General features: G+C 42.8%; 2 protein-coding genes across 5 annotated transcripts; one reads left to right on the top strand and one right to left on the bottom strand.

Annotated features, from left to right (window-relative positions):
* The first annotated feature begins 138 nt into the window (after nucleotides 1-138).
* Nucleotides 139-27,846, top strand: LOC142374447 (neurotrypsin-like). The gene is made up of 14 exons (XM_075458155.1): nucleotides 139-300; nucleotides 6,022-6,064; nucleotides 17,325-17,567; nucleotides 17,648-17,786; nucleotides 17,877-18,055; nucleotides 18,198-18,345; nucleotides 21,472-21,650; nucleotides 21,953-22,094; nucleotides 24,052-24,272; nucleotides 24,957-25,098; nucleotides 25,186-25,464; nucleotides 25,633-25,755; nucleotides 25,870-26,138; nucleotides 26,734-27,846. The coding sequence occupies exons 1-14, from the start codon at nucleotides 229-231 to the stop codon at nucleotides 27,297-27,299; spliced, it is 2,745 nt and encodes a 914-aa protein (XP_075314270.1). The 5' UTR covers nucleotides 139-228; the 3' UTR covers nucleotides 27,300-27,846.
* Nucleotides 5,547-15,067, bottom strand: LOC142374448 (E3 ubiquitin-protein ligase TRIM21-like). Of its 4 annotated transcripts, none has more exons than XR_012768720.1 (3): nucleotides 14,963-15,067; nucleotides 8,032-10,520; nucleotides 5,547-6,850 (listed from the first exon to the last, which is right to left on the bottom strand). XR_012768720.1 is itself a non-coding variant. In XM_075458157.1 (3 exons), exon 3 carries the CDS (start codon nucleotides 10,516-10,518, stop codon nucleotides 8,833-8,835), a length of 1,686 nt encoding a protein of 561 aa, XP_075314272.1. In that variant the 5' UTR covers nucleotides 10,519-10,520; nucleotides 14,429-14,516; nucleotides 14,963-15,048; the 3' UTR covers nucleotides 7,000-8,832. The 4 variants fall into 4 exon arrangements, 2 of the variants coding, with proteins under 2 accessions (XP_075314272.1, XP_075314271.1); XR_012768722.1 differs by having other exon boundaries at nucleotides 8,756-10,520; XM_075458157.1 differs by lacking the exon at nucleotides 5,547-6,850 and adding an exon at nucleotides 14,429-14,516 and having other exon boundaries at nucleotides 7,000-10,520; nucleotides 14,963-15,048.
* Nucleotides 27,847-27,990: the final 144 nt, after the last annotated feature.

Below are 27,990 nucleotides of genomic sequence, written 5' to 3'. Positions count from 1 at the left end.
CTCAACACTATCGGATTGGTGTGTGTGTGTTTTCCATCCCGTTCACATTGCCGCACCCTGTCTTCTGTGCGTAAAACCTCCCACGTACATCATCACACACCACGTTTCATCCAGCAGCGGGAGGAGGGCTCGGAGGAGAACGGTTCACCTCACGGACAGGTTGGACTCAGAGATGGGAGAGGAGCGGCGGCTGTTCTGGTTGTGACACGGACACTCCGGGCGCGAAGGATGGCTCTCACCAGCCGGGAAATGTTGTGCTTGATCGGGACCGCCTGCCTCTGGCTGCCGCTGGTGGCGGAGGTACGTACTGTATCCTGTGTGATGATGAGGATAATAAGGTTGATTTTTTTTCTTTTTTTTCAGTACGGCCTGCTTTTTCCTTTTTTTTTTCAATAAGCTTTTCTTTTTCCTTGAATCCTGTCCCGTGACAGTCCCGCTTTAATGACCTGCCCTGCATTTTTACAAACCTTACCCTAATTGGGTCGACAATTAAACTGATAATCAGATTGATAAGACCTACAACTGCAAAAATTAAGGGCTATGTGTAACCCAGATTTAAGGAATGGCCCGTGGATGTTTTTAATCTTTAAAATGAATCCGACGCTGATTCATTCAGGGTGCATTTCCAACAAAGCAGGCAGGTCGGGGCGTCAACGAGCATCAGATCCGCATATGAACCTATCAATGGTGGCATGTTCCCGGCATATTTCCCAATTAAGTGGACTCTATATTGATTCACACGCACGCAGAAGAGCACACATGCACGGCCCCCGGCGCAACCACCACCTCCTCCTTTCCTCCTCCTTACCCATCAGCGGGGTATCATGAACAGAACCCGTCGGTGCTCCTCTGCCCCCGCGGGGTTGTGGGGACGAGCCCTGCACGCGCGGTTGAAGCTTGTCACAGCAATCTGGTCAAACTTGGAAATGTGGAAACAGAAAGGCGGGGTAGCAGGTGGTGTTGTCAGGTGTAGGTCAGAGCATGCAGAGTGTCCGCTGGGACCACGTGAAGTATTTTTAAGTGGAAACTGTGTCATGTCTGATCTGAGCCGAAACAGCAGGTGATTGATAAAATAATCAATTAATGAGTAGATTCCCTCATTTCTATTTTTCTATTTCATCCTTTCTCTTTTAAAGCCACAGCATTGAGAGGGTTTGGTGTTAATGTGCCGTATATGAGCTAGGTGAAGTCAGTGTTGAAGCTATTAGAATCGGCAGGATTTAATTAGCCCCATAACTCTGGAAGCGGCCGTGCGTGTAGGACAAATAACACACCGCTGATGAGTTCTCCACCTGAATATGAGTCTTTTCATCAGGAGTTTCCTGCTGGTGGTGCTCTTTCTTTTGTAGTTGACATCAAAATAAAGCATCAAAGTTGTTCACAGGTAAACAGGAAGGAACCCAGCTGTTAACATTTCAACATCAGTTCTCTGAAAGCTGCAAACTCTACTTCGCTCTGAGTCATTCTTAATTTCTGGACACTAAAAAGGTTTGAGATAGCTCTCCACTTCATGTTGCTGCACCCAGAGAATAAGACGAAAAGGCATTCATTTTTAAATTGCATGGCAGAAACAGCATTGTGCCCATAACTTGTCTACATGCAGTCAACAGTATAGGTGTAAGATGTTTTGTATTGATTTTTTTTATCCATTTTATACTATTTTAAGATTATTTCAGGATTTTCCTTGAATGCACATTAAAATGTTTTCAAAAGTTTCTGCGCTGCAGCACCTATTTAACACTGTACTTGCCTTATATTTCTGTTTGACACCTATTAATTTGCTTTTGACATGCAAATTATCACATTTTATTAGCTGTGACATGCTGATTTTGACAGGGATTATTTGGCCAAAAATATATGTAAAACATATGTAAAAGTTGAGGTAGCTATTGGCTATAAAAATGAAGCGTCAGCTCTGATATTTTTAAGAGCAGATTTGGCCTACAAATCTCTATTTGTCTTCCGCTGTTCTCGAACAGCTCATAAACTGCTCCAATCAGCAAGACGACTGGAACAATCTTTATCAAACTGAACTGTGTGAGTGGTTGAATAGGAGGCTTTTAGCAGTGAAGATTCATACTTATTACCAAGCGCTTTACTGTCAGCTAGTTCATAATCTTATATCTGATTCATAAATATTAGTCTGCAGAGCTGCTAAGTGTATTAGAAACGGTTTGCATTGTAGTCACAGCTGAACGGAAAGGGACAGCTTGGTTTAAAGACACCCTGAATGTACTGAACAATCAGTTTTAAAGCCGTATTACGCACACTGATGAAATCCATTTATTCTGATTGTATCACAGAGTGAAACTTTTAAGCTCTGATGTACAGTTGGAAACTGTTTTCCTGTTCATTTCTGTGCCCAGGGGCCAGCTGTCTTACAGTCTGGGGCTCAAAATGGAGGAAAATTGACAGAAAATCACCAAGACACCTTTGACTGATACATTAGTCACTTAAAAGAAAATTTGTCAACAAGTTTGATCATCATAGCTGTCGATTTTAATCACAAAATATCATAAGTTGATTGGCTCCAGTGCTTGTTTTTTCATCTCCTTCGACAGCTTTTCGATTTTGTTCCGTTGGTCCGACAAAAGAAGCTGTTTGATTAAGTCGAATTGTGCTTTGGGACATCATGGTGAATGAGTTAAGGTGTAAAAAAAGTGGTTGCAGACCTACTAGCATTTTTACTGTAACGCTGCTCTAACAAACTGATACAAAATAGCGGGTTTGCAGTTAGGACTGATAGTAAACTGGCACACCAGACCAACAAAAACCACCAGAAAAAGCCTAGAAACAGAAAAAAAAAGCTACCAATACAATAAAAGGAATTCAGTCTGTGACTATTATAACAATAAATGTGCTTCAGTCACCAATTTCTGAAGACCAGATAGGATCTGAATCAGTCTTGGAGAAAGACAAAACACTTTGTTCCTTTTAAATCAACCAATCAACCGACTCAGTAGACGCAGTCTCTGCCACTGCATTTACCCATTCGTCTAAGTCTGAAGATATGGCCAAATCTTCTGACAAAGATTTAGTCTTCTGAAAAATTCTGACAGCTGTTATCGACCCAACTGTAATAACAGAAAATTAGTATTTGGCTCCTAAAAAGCACAGAACTGGAGTCAAAGGAATTACTGACCACAGCAGTGACTCAGGGCCTCCACAATCTAAAGACAGAATAGATTTGATAAAGCAAATATTGCATAAAGTGCCTTAAAAAGCTTTATCTGAAAGCATCACTTCCATGTGCTGAAATGGACCAGCTTATGTGTTTCTGCCTCCCTGTCTGTGTGCATCCTTCTCTGTGGTGTGTATGTGTGCTTGATTTTATATGCTTATAAGGTCCAAAAAAACCCCACAAGAAGCTCTTGGTTCTTGTGTTTTGTTGGGACCAACTTTTAAAGAGATTATTTAGGGTAAAAAATGGATACGAATTAGGGTTAGACATCCAGCTGTGATGGTTAAAGTGGGAATCCTCACAAGGAGATCAAAGTAAGCTGATGTGTGTGTGTGTGTGTGTGTGTGTGTGTGTGTGTTTGCATAGCTATGCAGGGGACGCAGCTGTGAGAGCGTCCTAACGGATTACTGGCGTAATCGAGCCGTGTGATTGACATGAATGGACATATCTGCACCGATGTTCACAAGCACAGGTCACCTGTTTCTGCTCTAACATCATTAGGCTGAGTGGTTTCCTCTGGGAGATGTTTGCTTGTTGGTTTCTTGCTGTTTATGCATTTCTGTGTGTGTGTGTGTGTGTGTGTGTGTGTGTGTGTGTGTGTGTGTGTGTGCAGTAGCTTGTTTCTGGACAGTGACAGTAACAAGAAGCAGAGAACAGAAGTCACTTGTGTGAAGGTGAAATGTATTGTATTTCAATGCCCTCGCTGCTGTTTTTCCACAGAGATGTGAGTGTGTGTGTCCTCTCCTGCTCTGAACAGATCTCAGAGACGAAACAAACAGTCACATATCGATTTCATGCAACATCTGATACTGTCTACGACTGTATGTGTAGACTGTCCACTTCACTCGTATTATGCAAGGAATAAACTCATCCACAAGTACATTTAATCTTCAAGGACCCTCTTACTGCAATAGAAAGTGCACCTAATTTTTCTTCCTTGCATGTGAATGTGGATAAAACTAAAAAATATGCAAATCTTTTCTAGAAGAATGAGTCACCCCCTTTTTTAAAAGAAGAATTACATTTGTGAGATTTTAGTATAAATGTGAATGTTTCGTGTAAACTTAAAGACAGCAACGTGATGCCTCCGAGGAGCTCAGAGCAGAACAGAGACATGACAGCAGAGATCATGTGAACAAAGACCTCCAGCTGCCAACATAAGGAGCCAAGTCTGACACTGTGCCAGTACGTCTTGTCCTCGATGGAAAGATAGAAACGCCACAAAAAAAGAATAAATCCGTAAAAGAGTAAGAAAATGAATTAAGAAAATATACACAGAAATAAATGAATAAAAGTAGCAATATAAAAACATTTAGATAAATGACAAATACACAAGGACATATAAAGACAAGTAAATAACACTCAGTGCATCAAAACATAATGCCAAACGGTTCTAAGTGTTAATATGGGTTGATATGTGTCATCGAGACTGGGATCAATGACTATATCATGCAGTGTTTGATGTGTCGGGGTTAAAACACTGTGTATTGACCTTATTCCCATTAAATTAGTTTCTAAAAACACTTGAGGGGTGGAGCTGTCTGTTCACACATGTAGCATACAACAGGAGATTGTGTGTGTCAGATCTGTTGCCACTAAAGGAAATATTCTGCCCGGGTTATGTGGGGGGAGTGTCACATAAACTTGCACTAAAGGAAATGTCGCTAAAGCCCTTTTGACACAGCGGTTACGCTGTATCATCAAGTAGTAGAGAGGTGTGTTTGGCCACGCTGGCTGTCCCTTACGCTCTTATAGAGTCTGCTCTGTGACGCCCTCAGTAGCTGATGAACTTTAAACTCTGATTCCACATCTATACCTTAAAAGCAGGACTGTGATGCACAGCAAAACAGCATCATACTCACCTTGAATGTGCTGAGTGAAAGAGGCTTATGTAAAGAGCCCTGAGGTCTCCTTTTGCTGCCAATTAAAGCTAGATACATTTAACTGAACTGATTCACGTACCATGCCGCAGTCATGCAGTTTATTAATGAACAACAACCAAACCGGCCAACTCTCTTGTTGTTCTTTGATTTTATCGGACAGGTATCCTGATAATAGACATATTCCCCATGAAAATGACCCTTCTTCTTTACCATCCTCCAGTCTGAAGCCAGCAGCATGATAGCAGCTTCATCAGCACGCCCACTCTCTTGCTGTGAAGATAATTACCTGCTCTGTTTTACACATTAACTCAACCTGAGAACCAGGCTGGCAGGGTAAAGCCTCTTCAACGTCCACTTCCAGTAAATCTTACATTTGTTTTCTCACTAAAAACTCTTTCTGGGTAAACTTTAGAAAATTTCAGGATTGCCCAGAAGGTATAGAAATTGTATAATTTTGTACTTTTTATTGAGAAACTGCCACATTTTTGATCTGTAGTAAACACGTGAATGACTGGAAGGACTGTGTGTAACGCTCCACCGCTTGTTGTGGTGGCACTTCACAGGAAGCTGTTAGGGGAATGAATGATAACCTATGTGGTTGTAACAAGTGGGGAACTTATTAGATGTTTCTGAATCAACATGGCAACATCTCATTTGTTCGCATCTGTGACAAATGCAAGTTTCTCGATGCACAAACCAGGGTACCATATTTTAATAAAAGAATGCATAAATGATGATGGTTAGATAAACGCACCAGAACCTGAGATGTTGTGATCATTGTACAGATTTCTAAGCAGTTTCCTTTACTCTTTAGACTCATGACAGACAATTGTCAGACCTACTGCTGTCCAGACCTTGTTTTGCAACAGAAAGCATATGTTTTGTCCAAATAAAACTGTCAAATATAGGTAAAGTTGATGAAATTAAATTCCGGTCCTTTTTCTCTTCGGTCTGCAGGTGGTGGCTCAGGACAGCTACTTAAATGAGGTGCAGAACTCAGGTAGGCGGGAGGTGATACTCTCATTTACTCTTCCTCCATCCATTCATCCTCTCCTCTTTTGCCATTTCTCCCCTCTACTCTGTGTCTTTTTCCTTCTTCTGGCTCGAACACTCACACAAATCCTGTCGCCCACCTCCTCTTCTGTGCTACATCCTCTGGCTCCTACACTTAGTCCTGCGGCACCCCTCCGCTTCTCATTGTCCCTTTTTCTTTTCTTTCCGTACATCCCTGAGAGGAGTGGAGGCCATTATGATGATGGCGATGATGGGGGTGGGGTGAGGAACTCTTCTGGCTCAGGCTCACTTCCAGTGCTGTAATATCGGCGCTTTTAAACGCACACACACATTGACAAATGGGTTGAATTTAGGTGCAATGCAGTTAGAAAACACGGCATCCATCAGCGAGACCAGCTTCTTTTATCATATGGACACTACCTCAAGGCTCTTTAGCAAAGATCAGCAACTGAATACATTACATTTTTCACATGGTACCTCTCTTTGTTGAACAAAATTGAATCAAAATCTGGTTAAACTGTGTAAAAGCAATTTCTTTCCAATTCCATATGTCTTATAATGGTTGGTGTTTTGTAAAGAAGATGCGGTTTCCACACAGCTACCCCCCATACAGCAAGCCTGCGAGTGTAAACCATGTCAAATACTCATTGTGGCTGGGAAATGGATTATAGGAGCAGGGAGACCGAGCGTTCCCATGGCGATGGGCAGGGTATGGTTGTCGTGGTGATGAGGAGGGTGTGAGCGGTGCGGGTGTTGAGATGAATTACAGCGCCTGAGTGAGACAAACAGGACGAGGGAGGAAGTGTAAATTCCACGTAGTGGGGAAAACTGAGGAGGAATTTAAAGATGAGGCCTGAAGAGTGATGATGAAACGGAAAGAGAAATGTTCCACGCGGGCAGACACACAGTGAAAATGCAGCGTTTGGATTACATAATGCTTTCTTACTTTATTCAAATTTAATCAAGATAAACATAAAAGTTTTATTACCATGACTGAGCAATATGTCGGTGAAGCTTTTCATCAGTTCGCTTAAACAGCATCAACACAATGACCACAAAATAAATAGCTTACATGATTTAGATGACATAAATATATTGAATATATGTACAGGAAATACAACTTCAGCAATGTGACTTAATGCTATTAGCTCCTGCTCTACTTGATTTAGTACATCACATCTTGTGGCCAATGTCTAAATGCTTAAATTGTTGGAGAAAAAAAAACAAAATTTGGTGTAAAATGATTCGTTTTCTTCTCTTTCACAGTAAGAAACTCAAACATGTTGCTAACATTAATGGCTTTCCTCTGTGCCACCGTGACTTCTCTGGAGGATGAGCTCAAGAAACAGAAATGTTCTTGTGAGAGCGCAACAAATCAGTCTTTGTTCTTTGTTTAGAAAACTTAGCTGAATCCACCAAAAACCCTGAAACGGCGTCAGAGCTGCTGTGTGAAGCTAAAAGCTGAAACATTTAAATCGGTAGAGAACATACACTAACTAACGGGGGATCTATTAAACTGTTAAAAAGATGTAATGATTGACTGATCATCTCATAACCCTTTCAATCAAAAATGGATTCATCTGATGTGAGTGTTTGCATAATGCTTCCTCCTTAAAAGATGCGATCATAGATATTACCTCGTTTAAATAAAGAGCCACACATTCTTCTCATGATTGCTTTCTTATTACCGCAGCTTTCCACCTAACTGAGCTCAGCTGTTTAATATTTAAAGCTCATCTTTGTTAACTCACCCCGTACCACTCTCTTAAAAAGTTAAATAATTAATGAGGACAACGATGTTTGCAAACATTTGTGTCACACTGCCGTCATCTCATCTTTGAGCTTTTGTTGAAAATTCAGCCTGAATTTAAAGGCGCACCGGCAAGAAGCGCAGCGGTTGCCGATTGTAAACGGTATTTGAAACTTGGCTTAACTCCTTTGGGGAGTCCTTACCAGGTTTATGGGCTTAGAAATTTGACTTCTTGTGCTGCTTTGACTTCAGGAGGTCAGACAAAAGTCAGACTCTGTACTTCCACACATGATGACGTCCTGGACTGTAAAGGCAGGTGCTATATGTGACAGAGCAAGTGTGATTAATCGAATAGCTGATTACTTTCCTATAAAGGCACTGAAAAAATGAGCAAAACACATTATTTAGCTGTCTGGTAAACCACTGGAAATAAGTAAAGAAGAAGGCTCCAAAAGGAACATAATAAAGGCAGAAAGAACTGATATTACTACAGCAGTTATCACTATTTTTAATTTGTTTATACAAAGTGTTTTTTAATAGTGATAGTGAAGTATTATGATCTATCTATTGCTCTGTAGGCTGCTCGATATATGGGTTAGCTTGTGTTCAAAGATTGTAAATTTATTTGTTGTTTTTGCATCATTTTCCTGTGATATTAAAAGTGAAAAACAGAATAATTTTTTATTTGTCTAAAATAAACACGAACACCTCCACACAACCCCATGGAAAGCTGCTACATCTACAGGGTTTATGATGAAGTCCATTTTCTGCTGCATACGCGTGTTTGACCGCGATTTGAACTGAAAGCAGTGTTTTACGTCCTCGCACCTGCACGCTGCCACGGAGTTCTGCCTCAGGGCTGCAGCCCAAAAGCAGCAAAATACGAGGAAAATCAGAGAAACAAACACGCATTCAGTTCTACTGCACCTTGATGAAGGACGAGGAAGAATTACTCCTTGTTCATTCAATTTTTTTTTCCATTTTTCAGTCTCTGAATCCTCTGCTCACTCCGTGCGACAAACAGGAACAATTACCATTGGATCCAAGTTTGAACCGTACTCGTTATCACAGGGGTTAAAGTATGGATAGAGCTCCTCAGTGAAGACGCACTCTGGAAAAGAGTAAATCGGGGTTGCAGTGACCACATCAACGAAAGATATCTGACCTCTGTCGCAGTCTACAAACACCCCCACCCTCTCTACTTTCCCCGTGTGCACAGGTATAGCTGGAGAACTGAAGGTTTCAAACTTATCTTCCAGGAACCAGATGGCCCAAAGCCCACAATGAGAACTCCGAACGAGTGCCCCCCTCCTCTGGACGGACGCCGTAGCCAGGCCCAGACACCACTCGGTCTTCTGACCCACGTTCACCTCAAAGTAAAACTTGCCCGACGATAAGCCCCCCTGTGCCAGAACTGCCAGATGCTCCGTGAACATGTTGGCTTTCATGACCTGGTTTGCCCACAAACCCGCACCCATGTTGTACCTGACTTGCTTCCTATCGTCAGATAAACTGAGCAGGGGGTGCGCGGTGTCAGGATCCAGCACCACGTTCACTTCATACTGCTGCATGTACCTGAGCACCGCTTCATTCGAGGCGTCATCGCTGTCGGAGAATTTATGTATCTCGGTGTTCATTTTATTTAGCAGCGCTCGCAGCTGGGAAAATGAGTTTCGCAAAGATTTGCACATGTGCTGCATCTCCAGGTGTCTGTTAAAGTTGAACGTGGACAGGTCCGTGGTGTGGGGCAGGAGGGACAGGTTTGGGTAGCTCTGGAGGAAACTCAGCTGGTCTTTAGTCTGCTTCAGCTCACTTAGCTTTGTGGCTGTCGCCTGCAGCTCAGAGATCTCTCGGTCCATATCTCTAATGAAACCCTCTGCTTGCTCCTCTGCTGTTTTTTGCTTCTTCTCAACCACCCCGATGAGCTCCACCTGGCTCTTCTTGATCTCAAACTCCAGCTCTGCTAAGTCCTGAACGCTGCTCGTTATCATCCCCTGCGTTTCTGCCTTGCTCTGCGTCACCGACTCCCTCGCGTTTTGCACCTTCCGGAACCGGTCTTGGATCATTTGCTGCACTTTGTCCTCAGCTTTCGCCAGCAGATCCCTCATCTTGTCGTACGCCTGCGGCACGGGGACCACGTCATGCTTCAGGTGGTGCGACATGGCGCAGACGTTGCACAGCAATGCCTTGTCCTCTATGCAAAACAGCATCAGGAGCCTGTTATGCTTCTTGCACATCCTGCTCTCCAAGCTCGCCACTGGTTCAACCAGCGTGTGTCTCTTCAGTCCAGAAGCTCGACAATGAGGCTCCAGATGAACGTCACAGTATGAACTCAGGCACTCCAGACAGGATTTGACAGCCTCTCTTTGAGCGTCAGTGCAGATGTCACACAGAACCACAGAGCTGAGCTGCTGCTGAGCTGTGCTCTGGATGTGAGTGTCTGTCACATGAAGCGACATGAACTGCGATGCCAGCTCCGAAATGAAAGTATTGACCTTAAGATCGGGCCGTCTTTGAAAGCGCTCCTTACAGACGGGACACTGGCTGACTGGTGCGCCGTCCCAGTAGGACGCGATGCAGGACATGCAGAAGTTGTGTCCACACGGAGTGGAAACTGGTCGAATGAACACATCCAGACAGATGGGACAGAGAAACTGCTCCTCCGTGAACAGGCTGCTGCTGGAGGCCATTTCTAAACAACAAACAGAAAAAAAAAGATCATTTTAACAACTTAGATTAAAAACAATGACCCCGTAGAGTCCATTTATTAGCCATTCTGGAGGTTTCAGCTTTTATTCTTTCATTGGAAAAGATTTATGATTTACTTTTAGACAAACAAGGTTTCTATTGACATTTGAACTTTTATCATGCCCAAAAGAAGTTTTAATGTGTTTCAAGGCATGTCTGGAGGACAATCAGTCATCAACAGAATGACTGAATCTGCAGAGCATCACCTACAGTCTTAGAAACAGCCCCCGTGTTCCAGGTGAAATAAAGGAGGAAACAATCCTGGCGACTTGCTGGGTGGGATGTTTTGCATGCGCCATGAAGAAGTGATAAAGGAGCTAGCAAAAGCTAAAAGGAAAAGACACAAAAAGCAAGACTGAGAGGAGCTACGAGCGAGCTCAGAGCCAGCGAGTGGAAAAGCTGCCGGCCAAAGGAGCGGGAAGCTACCTGACCAGCTAGTGTTGCATCTGCAATGTTACAGAAAACAATAGAAAGGGAATAAGTTGCCCTTTCTGCTTATTTCACTGGCATTTAGCATGACTTTTCTTGAAAATAGCTCTCTGGTTCAAAAAGTTACAGCTAAGTTACTCAGATATAATTTTTTTTTAAAAAAGGCGAAAACAGAGTCCGAGCGAACGCAGTGGGTGGTATCATCTGCTTGTGACAGGATGAATGAGAGGAGCTAGATTAGCATTTTTTTTTTTTTAAATTTAAAAAATCCTTTCAATGACAGAGGAAAAAGATTTTGGGTCATACCACAAGACATTTTTCCATGGCAAAACAAAATTGGGGAAGTAATAACTGTGTGAGTTTAGAGAGAAACTTTAATTTTTTTTTTTTTAAATTCAGACCTGAGAGTTAAAAAAAAAAAAAAAAAAAAGCAACAGCAGGGATCAAACTCTAACCCAACCGGCTTCGTAATCACCCCCAGCAGCCGAGTCACACCAGAAAATGTGTAGAAAACACATAGATGTGTCCAACATATATTAGTTTGCATTTGTAATATTGAAACCTAACCATGCAGACTAATTTTAACCTTTAGCATGTACTTTGAACTTCCAACCCTAGTCATGTGCAGGTGGCAGTGAAGAAGGAAAGTTAAAGAAGAGTCGGGGTTTAACGCCATCTGTCAGGCCCCTTCAGTCTCCTCATTTGGCTCTAAATTATATCATGAGCATTAACGTCGTCCCATCGCAACAGGTGTGGAAACTGAAAAAGGGAAACGTAGCAACGGTACCTTTTTTTTTGCCGAGGCTTTATTGTGACATTGAAGGGATTTCAAGACCTGTCACCAGATCATGTAGCCCTCAACCATATACTTCATCCAGGTATCTCGGCTCACTTCAGAACCTATGATTGCTCCTGCCTTTGTCTCTCCATGCTGCTGCATTAGCCTGATAACAGCGTGTTAGATAGACTTAAGAAAGCAATTCATAAATTGTCGCCGTGTTTGGATTGGTTGAAATCACATACTAGTCGTACTGTTCATCTCCAACTGTGAGCCTGAAGCCACCTTCTACATGGGTCTGAAAAAATGCTGAGAAAAGTGGGTGTGAGTGGCAGAGACAGAAAAGTGGGAGACAGAGTTTGCTCAGTGCTGAAGACACGAGTCACACGACCTCCCCGACACAAAGGGAACTTTTGAGAAGGAGGGGTTTTCCCAGAATCTCCCTGAAGGAGCTACTGATGTGGTGGAGGACCACGGTCTTCCAGAGCTCGCCCTATTTAGGCTTTTGGACATCACTTTAACCAAAACGTTACATTTAAACACTCATTTTGGATTTTGGTGGAAATGTTTATATAAAAAAAACCAGCAGCAGCGCATTTCGTCACTGCACTGTTTAGGTGTTTAAATGTTAAACCAGTTTTTCCGGATGTGCACGTGCAACTCTTCTTCACATTCCTGCTGAGTCGGTGGGAAAAAAGGTTGCTAAACTGCCATGAATTACAGGGAAACTGAGGAAGTCGTTGTTTCAAAGGAATTTTAATTTCAAGCAGAACAGGGAAGCCAGCTAAAATAAAAAATGTATGCGATCTATCAGCTGTAGCGTTTGCCACAGTTGGCTTTTTCTAATATTCAAGCAGCTTCTTCGTTTCCAAATCTACAGCAAACAATGGAAGTTCATTTTGAAAGATAGAGATTTCTATATTATTTACGCTTAAGTACATATCAAAAAAGTTCTCGGAAGAAAAGGGGTTGAAAATGTAGTTACTTGTGATCATTTTCACCTCCTGTCCTGTTAAGATATAAACATTCAACCCCGTTAAAACCACGGGTTTTTACACGGTTTAAAGAAAGAAAAGAAATGCATTAATACCTTGCTGATGCAGCTCTCCATCTTTTTAGGAGCAGAAGATATGAGTTTGGCTTTTTATTTTATTTTTTATAAACTTGGCAGCATGTTCCGCGTTGAAGCCATTCTTTGTTTGACTTGGATGTATATTTTGGGTTACTGCTTTGCCTTTAAAAATCTCTCTTCATCTTCAGCTGCTCTGCAGATGGCCGAAGATCTTCTGCCAGATTTCACTGGTATTTGCAGCTTTTCAAGACTTCCTCCGCCTCAATCGAAGCACCGGTTCAGCTCGACGCCGCCATCACCTCTTCTGTTCTTTTGGTGATGTGCTTCGCATTTTTTTTGTGTGTCAAATCCATCTTTTCTAATGATGGTTAAAAAAATAATAATAATTTTTTTCCACTTGGATGGAATTATTGGGTTAATGAATGAAAGAAAAAGCTGAGTTTTGCTTTATTCTGAGCCATAAAAACTGTACAACTTGTCTATCAGGATGTGCAAGTTAGACCAGAAGTACAAAAAAATACAGGAAATCGTCTTCTCACCAGTTTGGGGGGGTGGGGGGGGTTACTCCATCTAATACCTTGGATGTTCTTTTATAAAACTTTACAAAACTGAGAAATGTCAAGGAACAGACCCCGTTTCTGATCTTAAAGCTCTTTGTCAAACAGCAACCCCAGAAGATGTTATTAACTGCTTAAAGTTAGAGTGTTAGAGAGAAAGAGGAGTGTTGAGTGTAAATGTCACATTTTTGCTCTTTAAGTACCACTTAGAAAACCTATTTTTAATCATAAGCAAGTTAAGTATATTTCATTCTTGTTAAAGATAACGAGACCAACAAGACCCGTTTGTTGATCGTCTCACCGCTGCAACTCCAGAGTTAGATGCACACGTGTAAAACATCACGACTCTAAGCTCTAAGCACTCTAAGCACATTTAACGACCAATCAATTCGAAACTGAATACCATTATGGTCAATCGTTTGCTTTTTAAAGACAATTCCTGAATTTGATAAAGGATGAGCACACTTATAAAACCAGTTCTTCAAGCTTGATATTTTTTATTGTTTTTTCCCTTAATGCTATTCGGTTAGATTTCACCTTCTTTGCTGAACAGTTTTACAGTAAATATATATATATATATATATATTTTTTTTTCACTGTAACAGGGGCGTGTTGACTCTTTGTAGGCACAGTATGTGCAGCTCCCCTCAGAAAGTGTAGGAACCAATGAGATTTAAAAAAAATGTTATGATATCGTTTTAGAGATAATAATTTCGGATTGTTTTCAGCAGTTTGTAAGCAAAGAGTTAAAAGCGAAAGAAAAAAAGTCATTTTGCAAGTAATTACTCCCATTTCAGGGTTTTAAGCTTGATAGTGTTTGTTTTATTGTAATAAAAGCTACGTTTTAAAAAAAGATTTTCCTTTGTGTGAACTTAAAAATCAGGCACACGATTATTACGAAATCATTTTAAAGTGCGGATAACATTGAGAAAACCTATTCTAAAATGGAGTTGATGCACATTGAAGCGTTACAATGAAGCCCAATGAGACAAAATATCACATAAGTAGAAGAATACCTGTTAAACAGCACTAAGCCAAAGGGCTGTCAACCCACGTGGCCGAGAATCCAACTTTTATCACGCTTCTTTCACCAACAGCTGCTGGCTGAAAACACGCAAACATGGCAACTCACACAAACCTCAGTAGTTAACGTTTTCTCCGTTTCGGTCTCCATAAATATATACATATATAAAAAGAGGAGCTGAAATAAAAGACACCCAAGGTTTGTCTATGTTTAAACTATATTGTTATTTTACATTTTCATCTCCATTTGCTTAAAGGCTGAAGTTCAAAGTTCACTGTTGACCTCGAAAACAGCAGCAGAACACGGCTCGTTTCAGCGGTACTTTCAGGTTAGCTGAGGGTGACGTGTGATGGGTGTCAGCTCCCTGACTGGTCAATTATTTGATAAAGCAGACAAAATTATCTGTATCTGTGCAACTAGCAGCATTTCCTATCAGAGAGTGGGATTAAATCGCAGCTTCAAACAACAGTACAACTTCCGTTGTAAAGAGTTACAGGGAGAGTCTGGCTCAGAAAAAGCTACTTACGTGTGTTGGTTTGGGCCTGAAGAACAGAAAATGAGCACAAAAAATGATTCATGAGCTTTAGCTGTTTCTCAAGAAGCCAGTTTACTTTCAGTTTCCTCCTTATCTCTTAAAGGCACAGGCGCCTATTTTGTGTGCGTGGTCAGTAGCTGATTCATGCTTGTTGGACTCTACCTTTGAAGGACGGCTTTTGGATTCAGGTTGAGGCATAATGCCTGAGCGTGCTCTGTATTATTTATAGTTCAAGGATAGATTTCTCTTTTATTTTGGTACATTTCTCACGCCCTCATGCTTTTACAGCTCTCCCTCTGATCGTCCTCCAAGCTGGACCCAATGTGTCTGTGCTTGTGCTTCCGTGTTGGTCACACGGTGTGTGTGTGTGTGTGTGTGTGTGTGTGTGTGTGTGTGTGTGTGTGTGTGTGTGTGTGTGTGTGTGAGGCAGGCCTGAGGTTTGCACTGAGGAGATAATGTTGCTGGATGGCCGAGCTGTGTGTGTGTGTGTCGCAGAGATAAGAGCGTGTTGCTCTGTTGCAGGAACAACTCCACCATTAATCATTGTTTAGCAGCTGGTTTGGCTTGAAAGAGTGGGACAACTTTCTTAAAAGAAAGAAAGAACAAAAAAACACTGGGATTTTCAGACTTTCACATCAGTTCACACAAAAAACATGAAAGGATTAAAAAAAAAGAGGAAGCAATTAAAGGGAAAATACGGTACCTGCAAAAGTCGTTGAACCACCCCTCATTTCTTTTTTATTTCCAGAAAAACAGGAAGTATGTGCAGCATTTTATTGCTAATGTGCAAATAGAAATGGAAATACAGTCAGTATAAAAGAATAAAAATGTGTAGAATTCTAATGAACTTGATAATCAATGTGACAGAGAAACTGTCCTATTTATTATTCTTCAACACAGCCTGAACCGTCTTAGACATGCTTTCTTGTAATTTCTGTAATTAGTCTTCCGGAATAGTTCTCCAGGCTTCCTGAAGGACACTCCAAAGCTCTCCTTTGGGTGTTGGCCTTTTGTTCTGATTCATCCCGCCATAAGACCTGTTGCCAACTGATTTTCAGTTTTCACTTTTCTCCCTGTTTCCCTTCCTTAAGAACGTCTTCCTGACAGCCGCCCTTCCGTGAAGAGCGCTTCTGACGAGGGTTCAGTGAGCAGTAGATGGCTTTACTCTAAACCTCTCACACTGTGCACACTGTGATGGTGTAAAAGTGCTATTTTGTGTCTGTCAAACTGTTTTATCTTCGGAGAACAAATAAGAACACTTTATGTGAGTTTGTGACAGGCTGCTAGCAACAAAGTGTATGGGTTCTTTGCAAAGTTATCTGTTGTATGTAGATTTTATGCTTGAATAATTCTTAGGTCAATGTTAAGTGGTTCACAGATAACATTTCTCTAAAAATCAGGGACAAAGACTGGACTGAAAATTAGTAAAAATGCAGCCAATGTCTAAAGGAAGACCTTCAGAGAGCCTGGAAAGCTGTTGCTCAAGACCATTTTGAAAGATTAGCAGAAAGTCTGAGTCCTTGGAAGCACATTTCTAAGGAATGAAGGGCAGCTAAATACTTTGGCAAAATACTGTAGATGTCATGGGAGACTGGTGTAATAATGTCTCCGGGGCTGCTTTAGACCTTAGGAAGATGGATCATCTTCATGTCGTGGTCTGGCCACCTGTAGGGCATAACAGTGAAAAAAACATAAAATAATGAACAAAACCCTTTCGGGGAAGCTTTGAATACAGATGAACAAAGATCCACTGGTACTCTGTCTGTTAAACTCACCTTTTTTTTATAATACAGTACTTATATTACATCTGTTCACTCAGACACTCTAAGTGCACAGCCCAGCTTGCTTTGTCCTTTTCATTAAAGCTTATGTTGATTTTTAATAAGCTACACCACACAACCTGCTCTACATTTTTGGCCCATTTCCGCAGCGCTTTGATGTCAGCAGTTTCGCTCTCGGTCTGTCTAATCTTCGCTCTCGTTTCCCTCCTTCTCAGAAAAGCTTATTCGAAGAATCTGGTCACCACCGTGTGACATGAAGAGTGGTTTGATGTCATGCTCAGCCTGGATCAGTAGGGGTGAATGCATCCGGCAGGATCATGCTGCGGCACTGGACAGCCTTTGAGAATCACCCATGTCAGCCTTTATGTTCAGATGAAATACAGATACGGGTGTAATGTGATTTGAAGGCCTATTCCACTCCTCTTTCCTCTGTGCTCCTCACAAACTGTCCCTCTTATCCTTGCTGTCCTCTGTGACCCACATCCTCCTAATTTCTTCCCAAACATCCTACTCTCTCATCTTCCTCCCCATTTATTCATCCACCCCCCCTCCTTGTCTTCCTCTGTGTGCAGTGCCTCTGTCCTGCTCTGAGGGATTCACAGAGTTGGGATACTACAACGGCACGGTGTCCCAGACAGACTCTGGCGCCCCCTGTCTGAAGTGGACTGAGTTCCCAGACTATGTCATGCAGTACCCGGGCCGCGGGCTGGGGGACCACAGCTACTGCAGGAATCCGGACCGCGAGTCCAACCCGTGGTGCTTCTTCAGACAAAACTCAGGAGCCATCGGCTGGGCCTACTGCGACTGCCACCAAGGTACATCTACACACACACGCGTGTTCAGTAACACGAACGCTTATGAAAAACACAGACAAGTAACAAAAGGTGTCTTTCAGGTGCGGCCCGTCTGGTGGGCAGCTCGTCCCCTGGCAGTGGGAGGGTTGAGGTCTACCTGAATGGCCAGTGGGGGGCGGTGTGCAACTCTCACTGGACGGACAGGGATGCCGGTGTGATCTGCAGGCAGCTGGGTTTTGGGTGGGAGTAAAACAACAGTCCATCCACCTCTGCAGTGACGTCTGACTGCCGTCGGTCTTATTGATTTTCTTTGTTTTGCTTTGTTTTCAGCGACATTGGCACCGCGCTGCTGCACTCCCAGTTTGGCTCCGGCTCTGGCCTCTTCCACTACGAGCGTCTGGGTTGCCGCGGTGACGAAGAGACCCTGAGTAAGTGCAGGAGCAGGACGTTCGTCACCGGTGACTGTAGCCATGGAAACGAGGCAGCAGTGGTGTGTGCGCCACCAGAAGGTCAGTGTGACTTCCAAGGTGTCATGGCAACCACACCTGAATATTTCCATATACAGAGATTCATCCTTAATCATTTTTAATTATACTGTCTGTTACTGCAATGCAAATAAAACCGCAGGTGTCTTTCCTCGTCCCCTGTCAGGCAGTGGCCCCCCGCTGCGATTGGTTGGAGGCGAGGAGGACTTCGAAGGGCGAGTGGAGGTGTTTCACGCAGGACGGTGGGGCTCTGTCTGCGACGACCAGTGGGACGACAGAGACGCTGAGGTGGTGTGCAGACAGCTCGGCTTTGGGTACGTTTACACCGTCACAGCCGCACTTAATAGTTTGGCTCTAGGGGCCCTTCGACAAAAAAGTTCACACATTCAATCACATTTACTGCAAATTGAGGATAAGTTAAAGTTATTTGATATTCTTCGTACTGTCTTTTTACATCATAATGCCTCCTAAATTCTCCACCTTGTGGCTCACAGCTAAAAGCCCACTGGCTCCTACTGAAGACATAAATCTCGAGGCTTTGGAAACAGTAGATTTCAGCAGTCAAACAGGAGAAAAAAGAGCGTCTGTACGAGACTATTTTGAGCTGTGGATTAATATCCGTTTGGGTACGAGTTAGTATTAACAGCATCAGAGGGGGGTGTATGTTTACCTCATGAAGCAGATGGATTCTCACAAGACCTGTGAGATCACACTCACCAGAGAATCTGTCTAGCCATGCTTTAAACAAAGTGTTCGTAGAGACCAAAGAGTTGTACGAGCCAATCAGCTCTGTCCTGCTCTGACAGGTTTGGGTGGGTTTGGTACGAAAACATTTAGCAACGACGACTTCTGAAGAGTTGACGGTAGATGCTTTAAACATCAGTCAGATCAAGAATGCAAAGTATTAAATCACAGATCAACACTAGAGGCTTTTCTTGGTGGAAAACAGGGTTTAATTGTTCCCCTGACCGGCTTTGACTCCGCTTGTGGTGGGTGCCAGGTCGATCTCGATGGCTGATTTTTATAGATAGATGATTTTTCCAATCAACTGCAACCTTCTGTAGCATAAACCCTTTTACAACCCGTTTTCAGTGTCCACAGAAACTTTTCGCACAGAGTTAATAGTCTTTGTCAATCACTGGGTAGCATAGATGAAATGTAAACTGTAGAGCACGCTCATCTTATCAGTTATGTTGTGTGGTTTCCATTTGAATATTAAATTAAATACAGTAGATTTTTATCAAAACTCCACCTTGAAAGATCTACTTTTTTATTTATTTTTGTTTAGGGTTTAATTAGAGTTTAATTTCTTGTATTTTCATTTAAAATTGAATAAACAGCTGCTGCAAAGGGCTACCAGTCGTTCACTAAAGTCTGATTGAAAATAAAATTGAGTCCTTTATCAGATTCTCTTCAGAGATGTACAGAGCTGGAGATGTTCGGTGTGAAGACGAACTGGGAGAGTGCAGGTCTGTTGTTGGAGAATTCTCGGGAGACCCTTGTGATTGTGCAGATTAGGTTTGAATCTGAGCCGGTGTTACGTCCTCACACACTGACTGCACAGAAACATCGCAGACGACTCCAAGTGTCAAGCAGAGATAAAGTTGTAACTGTGAAGTGAAAGAACTCCCTCTGCGTTTAACACAAGATTTCCTTCATCTCCTGAAAGCTCAGAGGGACACCTTACCATCTGTTTGTGCCTGTAAATAATAGAAAACCTGACAGTGATGCACAAGTTCCCACACAGCTGCACACAGACTGGCACTCGTGTGTTTTGACTTTTTTTTTCTTTTTTGACAAAATGAAGCTAAAATGATCTGTTTTGCACCACATGGTTTAGTTTATAGTCTCTGTTGTGAGCAAAAGTGTCAAACGTTGACCCACTTTTCAGATTTTGGACATGTTTCAACAGCAACAGAGCGGATTAAAAACACACTCTGCAGACATTTTCAGACACGTAATTTGCAATGCATTTGAATCGTTATTTAGGAAGAAGTATGCAAATGTAGTAATTAAATGTAATCCAATGTACTCCTGGTATTGAAAAGCACTTAGAGGAGGAAAATCTGGCATACATCATTGTTACTTATGTTTTAATGTGAAAGCATTTTTACTGCTGATACCAATGATTATTATGTCTTAAGGATCAATGTGATAATCATTTTATTCTTTATTTTCTTAAAAAATAGTCAAACTCATCACATTAGCGAGGCAGCTATTTGGTGAAATTAGTTGCCAGTTCATTTTTTCTGTACTTAATAAATTGTTAAATCATTGTCACACAGTCACCGATTTTTTTTCCTGTAGTTTTATCTGTTAACAAATCTAATTTCATTTGTTATTCGTCTGTGTGCAAAGTACCTAAAGCTGTCAGATAAAAGTATCGCAGCAAAAATGAACCAAAAACCAAAAACTAACCGAATAGAAAAAACCTTGAGTACACTACATTCCACTTGTATAACAAATCTGGTCGTTAATCCATATATTTTTTTTTATAGTAATCAGAATATTGTGAAGGTTCCCAGAAAGACAGCTACTAGTTTGAATCTTGGTTGGAGCCTTTTTGTGTGGACTTTAAATGTTTCGCTCTGTGATAGCTGTAATAGAGGATGAAGCTGGTTATAGAAAATGGATGGACGGCTTTGGCTTAATCTTGTGGTCCTTACAGCACAATAACATCTGGTTTAGTTGTTTTTATGCTTTTATATGCTTTAAACAAACTCATATTGCTTTAAGATTTAACATCACTCAGCATAGTTACATGTTGAGCTCCGATTGTAGTTTGACTTGGTCATTTAACTGGACCACCGTCCTTGTCCCAGTATATGTTTGAAGATGCAGCGCTATGGAGTGTGTCACATGCAAGCGTTTTTATGGCATTTTTAACATAAATAAATCATGACCACATAAACCAGCAGCTTCCTTGTAGCAATTTATACCACAGGGAGGAAGCTTTTATGGAATATATTTTAGTTTTGTAAAAGCAGAGTAGCACAAGAGCTGCAGGGAAACCTGAAAATAACTTCAGTCCAGCCCCCACAGCTAACTTATCTCAGGAGTTGCTGGCTAACCATGTCTTGTCCTGCCTTCTCAACCTGAGCCAGAAGCCAGTCTTCTTGGCTGTAGTTTCGTAGGCTGCCCTGATGAGGACACTGAGTCTGACTCCACCAAACAGAACATAAGCAAGAGAAAGGAAAATACCAAAAGAGAGGGACCTATTGGCTTAAACGAATGATGATAATGATAAAAACCTAATGATGAGAGAGCTGATTCAACCATTCCAAAAACTTGTTTCTTTGACATTTCGTCATGTTGCGTGAAGCTTGATGAGAAAACATTTCCCAAAAGAAAAATCTTTTGATATTTCAATAGATAAAACCCTTTTTTTTTAATGCCAGAAAATCCAGCACACTGTGCGTGTGTGTGTGTGTGTGTTGCAGGGGTGTAGCGAAGGCCTGGTCGTGGGCTCACTTCGGTCAGGGTTCAGGCCCCATCCTGCTGGATGCTATGAAGTGCACAGGAAATGAGCTGTTCCTGGATCAGTGTCCCCATGGCGACTGGGAGCAGCACAACTGTGACCACATGGAGGACGCTGGGGTGTCCTGCAGTCCTTATACAGGTAGCACACGCACACACACTCAGTCACACACACGCACGGCTTCTGTAGACCCTGGTAAGCTTAAAGCTTCTATTTATATCTGCCGAACATCAATAAATAATTACTGCATGAAGCAGCAACATCCTGTTTGAGACAAGCAGGAACAGGATTTATGGGAGCTCAGAGGAAACAAATCAATTCCTGTAACTGAACTCCGATCAGCAATTGATCTGAAAATTAGACTTTGAAAACAGTGCAGCATTTATGAAACTGGATCTTGCCTTGTGGCTGCATAAATTTAGATTATTTTGAAACCGTTTCAGATGGTGTGGTGCGTCTGGTGGGAGGAGACAGTCCGTGGGAAGGTCGAGTGGAAGTGTTTCACAACGGGGACTGGGGGACGGTATGTGACGACCACTGGGCCCAGCAGCATGCAGAGGTGGTCTGCAGACAGCTGGGTTACAGGTAAGAAGACAAGATGGCTGTAGACAAGTTTTGGTTTCCACACACTGAGACCTGAGAGAAACTCCATCTGTGATTGTATAATATTGTATGTTAAAGCTTCAAACCAGAACGAGTTTCACATGTAAAATAATTACAGTTTCTAGTATTACATTGCTACATTTTTCTTTGCAAGTTGTAACATGTTTACAGTCATACACCTCATGCTCAACACAAACTAACTCATGCCTACCAGGTTCTCGCATCTTTGAAAATTTGCCCCACTTTACGTTTCTTCAGCTGTTTGAGGTTTGTGGACATTTGTCCCACCACATCATTATTTTAATCAGGTGGAGGTCTGGACTTTGACTGGACCGTTGCAACGCCTTGATTCTTCTCTTTTTCAGACATCCTCTTGTAGACTTGCTGCTGTGTTTGGGATCATTGTCCTGTTGATGACCCAGTTTCAGCCAAGCTTTATCTGTCAGACAGATGGCCTCACATTTGACTCTGCAATACTTTGGTATACAGAGGAGTTTATGATGGACACAAGCCCAAATCATCAGTGCTTGACAGCTGCTATGAGGTGTTTGTGCTGATATGCTGTGTTTGGTTTTCTAGGACAAGGAACAAGGACATTTTTCCAGAAGTGTTGCTGTTTGTTCAGACACGAATGGACAAACCGAGGCTGTGCTGCCATGTGCTGCCTTTTTAGATAGAAGAGCTTTCTCCTGCAATACTTCCTAACAAGCCGAACTTGTTCAGTTTTCTGAACAGAGGTCAGAGATGTTGCTCTTGTGGAGCGTTAAAAGGTCTGACCTTGGGGTGAACTTGCTGGGAGGGAACCTGGGAACATTGACAACTGATGGGCAGAAACAGTTGCTTTTCAAAGACCATTGTTAACACACACCTGAATTCTCCAGACCAGCAAACTGCCCAAACTTCTGCTGTAATTGAGGTGCTCACACTTGCTGATGATCAGTTGATCAACTACATTTGATGAGCAGCACCCCGATGCTACTTACCCTCTTAATTCCAATGGAGGAAGGGTGTATTTTTCATACACTGCTCCTGCATTTTGACTTAGTTTTTGTTAAATAAATAATGACACTATAAAACAGGTTTGTAAAGCAAAATAGCATGACACCAACCCAGTTAACAGCATATACTATACGAATGAATCAACTTTTTCTCCTGTTTTCTTCTGCCTCTCCTTCCTGATGTTTTTTCCCTGCTGTAGTTACTGATGGCACAAAGCAATGCTCTTACTTATGATGATAATTTCTATTAAATGATATTACTTTCACCCCAACTCTTCAGTTAAGATGCTCCTATTTGCTCCTATTTTCAAACTGGTCTAATTGGGAGCTGCCAGACTTTCGAAAAAGGGAAAGTGATCCAGTTTTTCTGGCAGCAGCGCCCCCAGTAAAACCAGTTGGACACGCAATAGCAGGGAGAGGTTTTGGCATTTTACTTAACACAGATGGTCTGAAACAAATATTAAACGATTCCAAAAGTTGTTTTACTTATTTCAAATGAGAAATGCTTTGTATTTTAGTATTTTTGTGCTTCTCTCACTGTTTTTTTTTTTTTTTTGTAGTCACTGGAACAGGAACCATTTCTGAGCTCCAATCTAGGCGTGGTTGTTTAGATTAGGCATGATCTTTTTTGTTTAGCTAGTTTGTCTTGTTTTAGTGAAAAACTCTGATAAACACTCTATAAACTTTAAAGCAAACTGACCTGCTCAGAGCTAAACAGCAGATAGATTTCCAGATGAAATCTCTGTGTTTCCTTCACAAGTTGGTAGTGACCAAAACAGAGAAAAAAGTAGGTGTCATTGAACCTTCTTTATTAATCCCACACTGGGCAGTTATTTATCTTTTACTTTTTATTCATAAATATATTCATAAGAAATGTTTCCTCCAAAGTTTGTATGACATGATTCTGAAAAGACTGCTGTCCAACTCTTCTGCCCCTTCAGGGGTCACGCTGAGGTTGTAGCTGATGGGACGTTTGGTGAGGGCGTCGGTCTGATCCTCCTGGATGACGTCCAGTGTGAGGGATCTGAGACGTCCCTTCTGGACTGTAAACACGGGATCTGGGGAAGGACCGACTGCTCCCACAGCGAGGACGTGGGTGTTCGCTGCAGAGGCAGATCCAGCCAAGAGACCAACGAAGTGCCGGTGATTGCACCTTCCACAGGTGAGACACGATGATGAGTCCACTGAAATGAGATCCCAACCAGGCTACGTCGACTCTTTTTATTTACTGTTTTTATTTTGGGTCATTTTCATAGAGATTTTAGATGTTTTGGGGGATTTTCTCTGATTCCTCAAACTCACCACCTTCCTATATTGAACTTTCCTCTCCAGCCTTAAGAGCTGTGTTGGTCCCAATTTCTTTGGATAAAAGTAAACTGATCTTGATAACAATAGTGTGCATAAAGCAGCTATAAAGAGCTATTAAATGAGCACATTTTTATCTCAGGATTTTGCCATAAAAATGGTGATTCACGGAACTTCACTGTAGATAAACATGTGCAGCTAATGTTGGACTTTCAAGCAACAATCAGGACAACTGGCTGTGTAATTCACATTTTGCTTGGTTGATCTCTTTCTATGGTACCATATCATGTCCTCAGTGTGAACACTTGTTAACATGTTGACAGCAGGGGAAATAAAGCGCTGTTTACTGTCTCTGCACTCCAGAGGTTCTGCTTCTGCTCTCGACATGTTGAGGTCATCAGAATGAGAATAGCGGCTGAATAAAAGCGCACCAGATGACATTTAACAATGTCAGTGGACGTATAACTTGCTCTGTCATTGTTGACTGGGCTGTGTGGAAGCTCAGACATGAATATGAATGAGAGTCTTTTCTTCCTGGCAGGTCCCCTGGTGCGTCTTGTGGGTGGCAGCAGCAGGAAGGAAGGTCGAGTTGAGGTGTATCTCCATGGTGACTGGGGAAGTATTTGCGACTCGGGCTGGAACGACCTGAACGCAGCTGTTGTGTGCAGACAGCTTGGACACAGGTCGCTGTCTGTGTGTGTGCATAACAGAGCAGAGTTTAAGTTAAAAGAAACAGGAAAGTGTACTGAATGACATTTTCTCTTCCTCAGTGGTGGAGCGGTAGCAGCCCAAGGGTTCGGTCAGGGGAAAGGACCCATCCACCTGGACCAGGTCAGGTGCACGGGGAAGGAGGAGTTCCTGGGAGAGTGCCCGTCTCTGGGCCAGAACATTCAGGGATGCAAGCGCAGGGAGAACGCAGGGGCGAGGTGTGACATCACGCCACCAGAGACAGCGGTAAAGGCCAAGCCTGAAGAGCTGAGCTGTGGGCTGAGGAAGCTGGTGGAGGAGGAGGGCAAGAGGGGGGACCAAGGAGAGGAAAACATGCTCAGGTAGGATGAAACACAGACAAACACATATGATGAAAGGTATGATTCCTGATTACAAAAAAAGATAAATGAGAATTTATCTCAGCTATGACATAGGTAGCATCTGACTGAGGTGACGCTGCATGATGTAGATCATCAGACGCAGACAAAACTGTTTTATTTCTCTCTCAGGACCACATGGCCTTGGCAGGTGTCAGTGTGGCTTCAGTCTCAAGACAAAGCCGGCGGCCCCCTCTGCAGCGGCACTCTGATCAGCCCCTGCTGGGTCCTGACGTCGGCCGTTTGTCTCAGCAGGTAAATCCTGCACTTAACTCCAAAACAGGTCCTATACTCAGGAGGCATCTTAAGCATGACTATGACACACAAGTGCTTTTTCCACCTTCAGCTCTTTGTGTCTTTGGTTTAAAGGTTTGGTAGCGATCCGTCCAGATACGTGGTGCGTGTCGGAGCGTCGGAGCAGACTCTCACCCCAGAGCAGGTGGTGGTTCACAGGAAGTTCAAGGGTCAGAGCGGAGGCCACGACGTGGCTTTGCTGAAGCTGCCCAGCTCTAAGGGCCACTGTCTGACTTTTGACCCCAACACAAACGCAGCATGCCTCCCTGCTGCTGATGCCACAACAGGAGAAAAGACTCCATCTTCTTGTGTCGTCATGATTACAACAGGCTGGACAGGACCAGGTTTGTGTTTTGCTCTTTGCTGTTTTTAACGCCAAACTGTGTCCACGATCTGTCTAAAAATAAGTGAGCTGTGAAGACTTTAAAGCAGGTCCCAAAAAACCAAAAGTGAAATATGTCAAAACTTTGCACAATGACCCGTGTCAAGCAACCAGCAGACAAACATTGTAAATTTGCTCATGATTGTAGTGAAACTATGTGTCTAGAACTCGAAATGACTCCTCCATATTGTTTGTTTCATCTGGCTCGTTCCTGACTGGAACTCTGGCGCCACCATGTGGTTTCATGTTTTTACTTTTTGCTGGATAGATTTCCATGAAATTTTTCCATCACGTTTTCCACAAAAAAAACCCCAAAACGTAATAACTTTGGAAATCATTTTACATATTCATCTAGCACCTTACCCTCGTCCAAAAAGCTGTACTTTATTTTGAATGGTAAGGTTAAGCGTTTTTAAACATTTGCAGTGCCTATGTGCAGCTTCACACTGTTGCAGACTACCGTACACTTGATGTATGATTCAGCTTATTAGTTCATGGTCTGAATTGTTGACCAATCGTCTCAACATTTCTGACATCACATTTTCATTTCCTCCTAGACTCTGTTATCGCTTCCTGGGTCCCCCTGATGTCGTCGTGGCAATGCAAGAAGCGCTACGGCAACAGCTTCTCCAGTCACGGCACGCTGTGTGCCGGCAGTCCTCCGGACACCAGCCTCCTCCATGCTGACGATTGCCAGGGCACCTCTGGAGGTGGGTTGTTGTGTCAGGAGGAGACGGGTCGATGGATTCTCACTGGGGTCGTTGCCGGGGGTTACGGCTGCACCGACCCCTCCTCTCCTGTGCTGTACACACGAGTCAGCCGCTTCAGGAGCTGGATCGACGAGGTCATCGACGCGCCGGGACGTCCGGAGGAGGCGCACACACAAAAACACGCAAAAACACAAATTGGTCTGACACACCCTGACAATGAGCTCACACACATGTACGAGCACGCACACGGCGAGGGCAAAGATGAGCACTTCCACGTGCACGGCAAGTTCAAACACACACAAACTGACATCGGTGAGATTAAGCCAAAAGACACACACACTCATTCACGCACTAAAAGCACGCACTCGTACAACATAGAAGATGCCGACACATACAAAGAAGTCGTGGTCTGATTGAGGCCGTGCCATTGGTTACCACCTGTGCCATGTGACCGCCTGTGGAGAGAAAAGGGAAGAGGAAGGCAAAGAAACGATGCTCCCAACTTAAAGACTCATTCAAATCTGAACTCAGTGTTGCGACTCCCAAGTGTATGCGGCTGCTGACCGTCCAGCCATGTGGGCAGGCTGCCAGAGAGTGGCTGGTGCGTCAGTGAAAGTGATTGATGGGAAGTTTAGAATGAGCCCGGCAGTGTTATCAGCGTGCCGATCAGAGCCTTTCACTGATACCGAACAGCCAAAACAATCAGCGCAGCATGCATTTAAAGGACAATAGTATTTGCATTAAATATCTGAGGGACATCTTGAAGAAGAAGCCACACAAGAATCTATGCTAATTTCACCTATTTATGTGTCCTCTGTGTGAGTTATAGGAAAAAAAACAAACAAACTAACAAACAGAACTTGTAGTATTTAAGCTGGCTGCGCATCATCTCTGCCCCTCTAACACGACTGGTGTAGATAAAGTCCTGCTGCAGGTGAGGCTCGTCCTGAGTTCGTTTTTTATAAACATGCGTGTGGGTTTCTTTTTCAAACAGGGCTCATCTCTTCAGGCTCTTATACCTTAACTGGTGAAAGTGCCGTAGTTTATTTAGGAACCACAAGTAAGCTACTCGACACAGGGCCATACCACCGATTTAGCACGTTT

The sequence above is a fragment of the Odontesthes bonariensis genome, chromosome 23 (genome assembly GCF_027942865.1).
Source record: "Odontesthes bonariensis isolate fOdoBon6 chromosome 23, fOdoBon6.hap1, whole genome shotgun sequence".
Taxonomy (NCBI): domain Eukaryota; kingdom Metazoa; phylum Chordata; class Actinopteri; order Atheriniformes; family Atherinopsidae; genus Odontesthes; species Odontesthes bonariensis.
This window is presented reverse-complemented; position numbering and strand designations above follow the sequence as displayed.

What these genes read in the sequence shown, in the direction of transcription:
- LOC142374447 (XM_075458155.1), top strand. Translation starts at nt 229, where the DNA reads ATGGCTCTCACCAGCCGGGAAATGTTGTGCTTGATCGGGACCGCCTGC. An exon ending in CTACTGCGACTGCCACCAAG is followed by an intron (nt 17,568 to 17,647) that starts GTACATCTACAC and finishes GGTGTCTTTCAG; the next exon opens with GTGCGGCCCGTCTGGTGGGC. An exon ending in TGCAGACAGCTCGGCTTTGG is followed by an intron (nt 18,346 to 21,471) that starts GTACGTTTACAC and finishes TGTGTGTTGCAG; the next exon opens with GGGTGTAGCGAAGGCCTGGT.
- LOC142374448 (XM_075458156.1), bottom strand. Translation starts at nt 15,014, where the DNA reads ATGAATCATTTTTTGTGCTCATTTTCTGTTCTTCAGGCCCAAACCAAC. An exon ending in TCAGGCCCAAACCAACACAC is followed by an intron (nt 10,521 to 14,962) that starts GTAAGTAGCTTT and finishes TTTGTTGTTTAG; the next exon opens with AAATGGCCTCCAGCAGCAGC.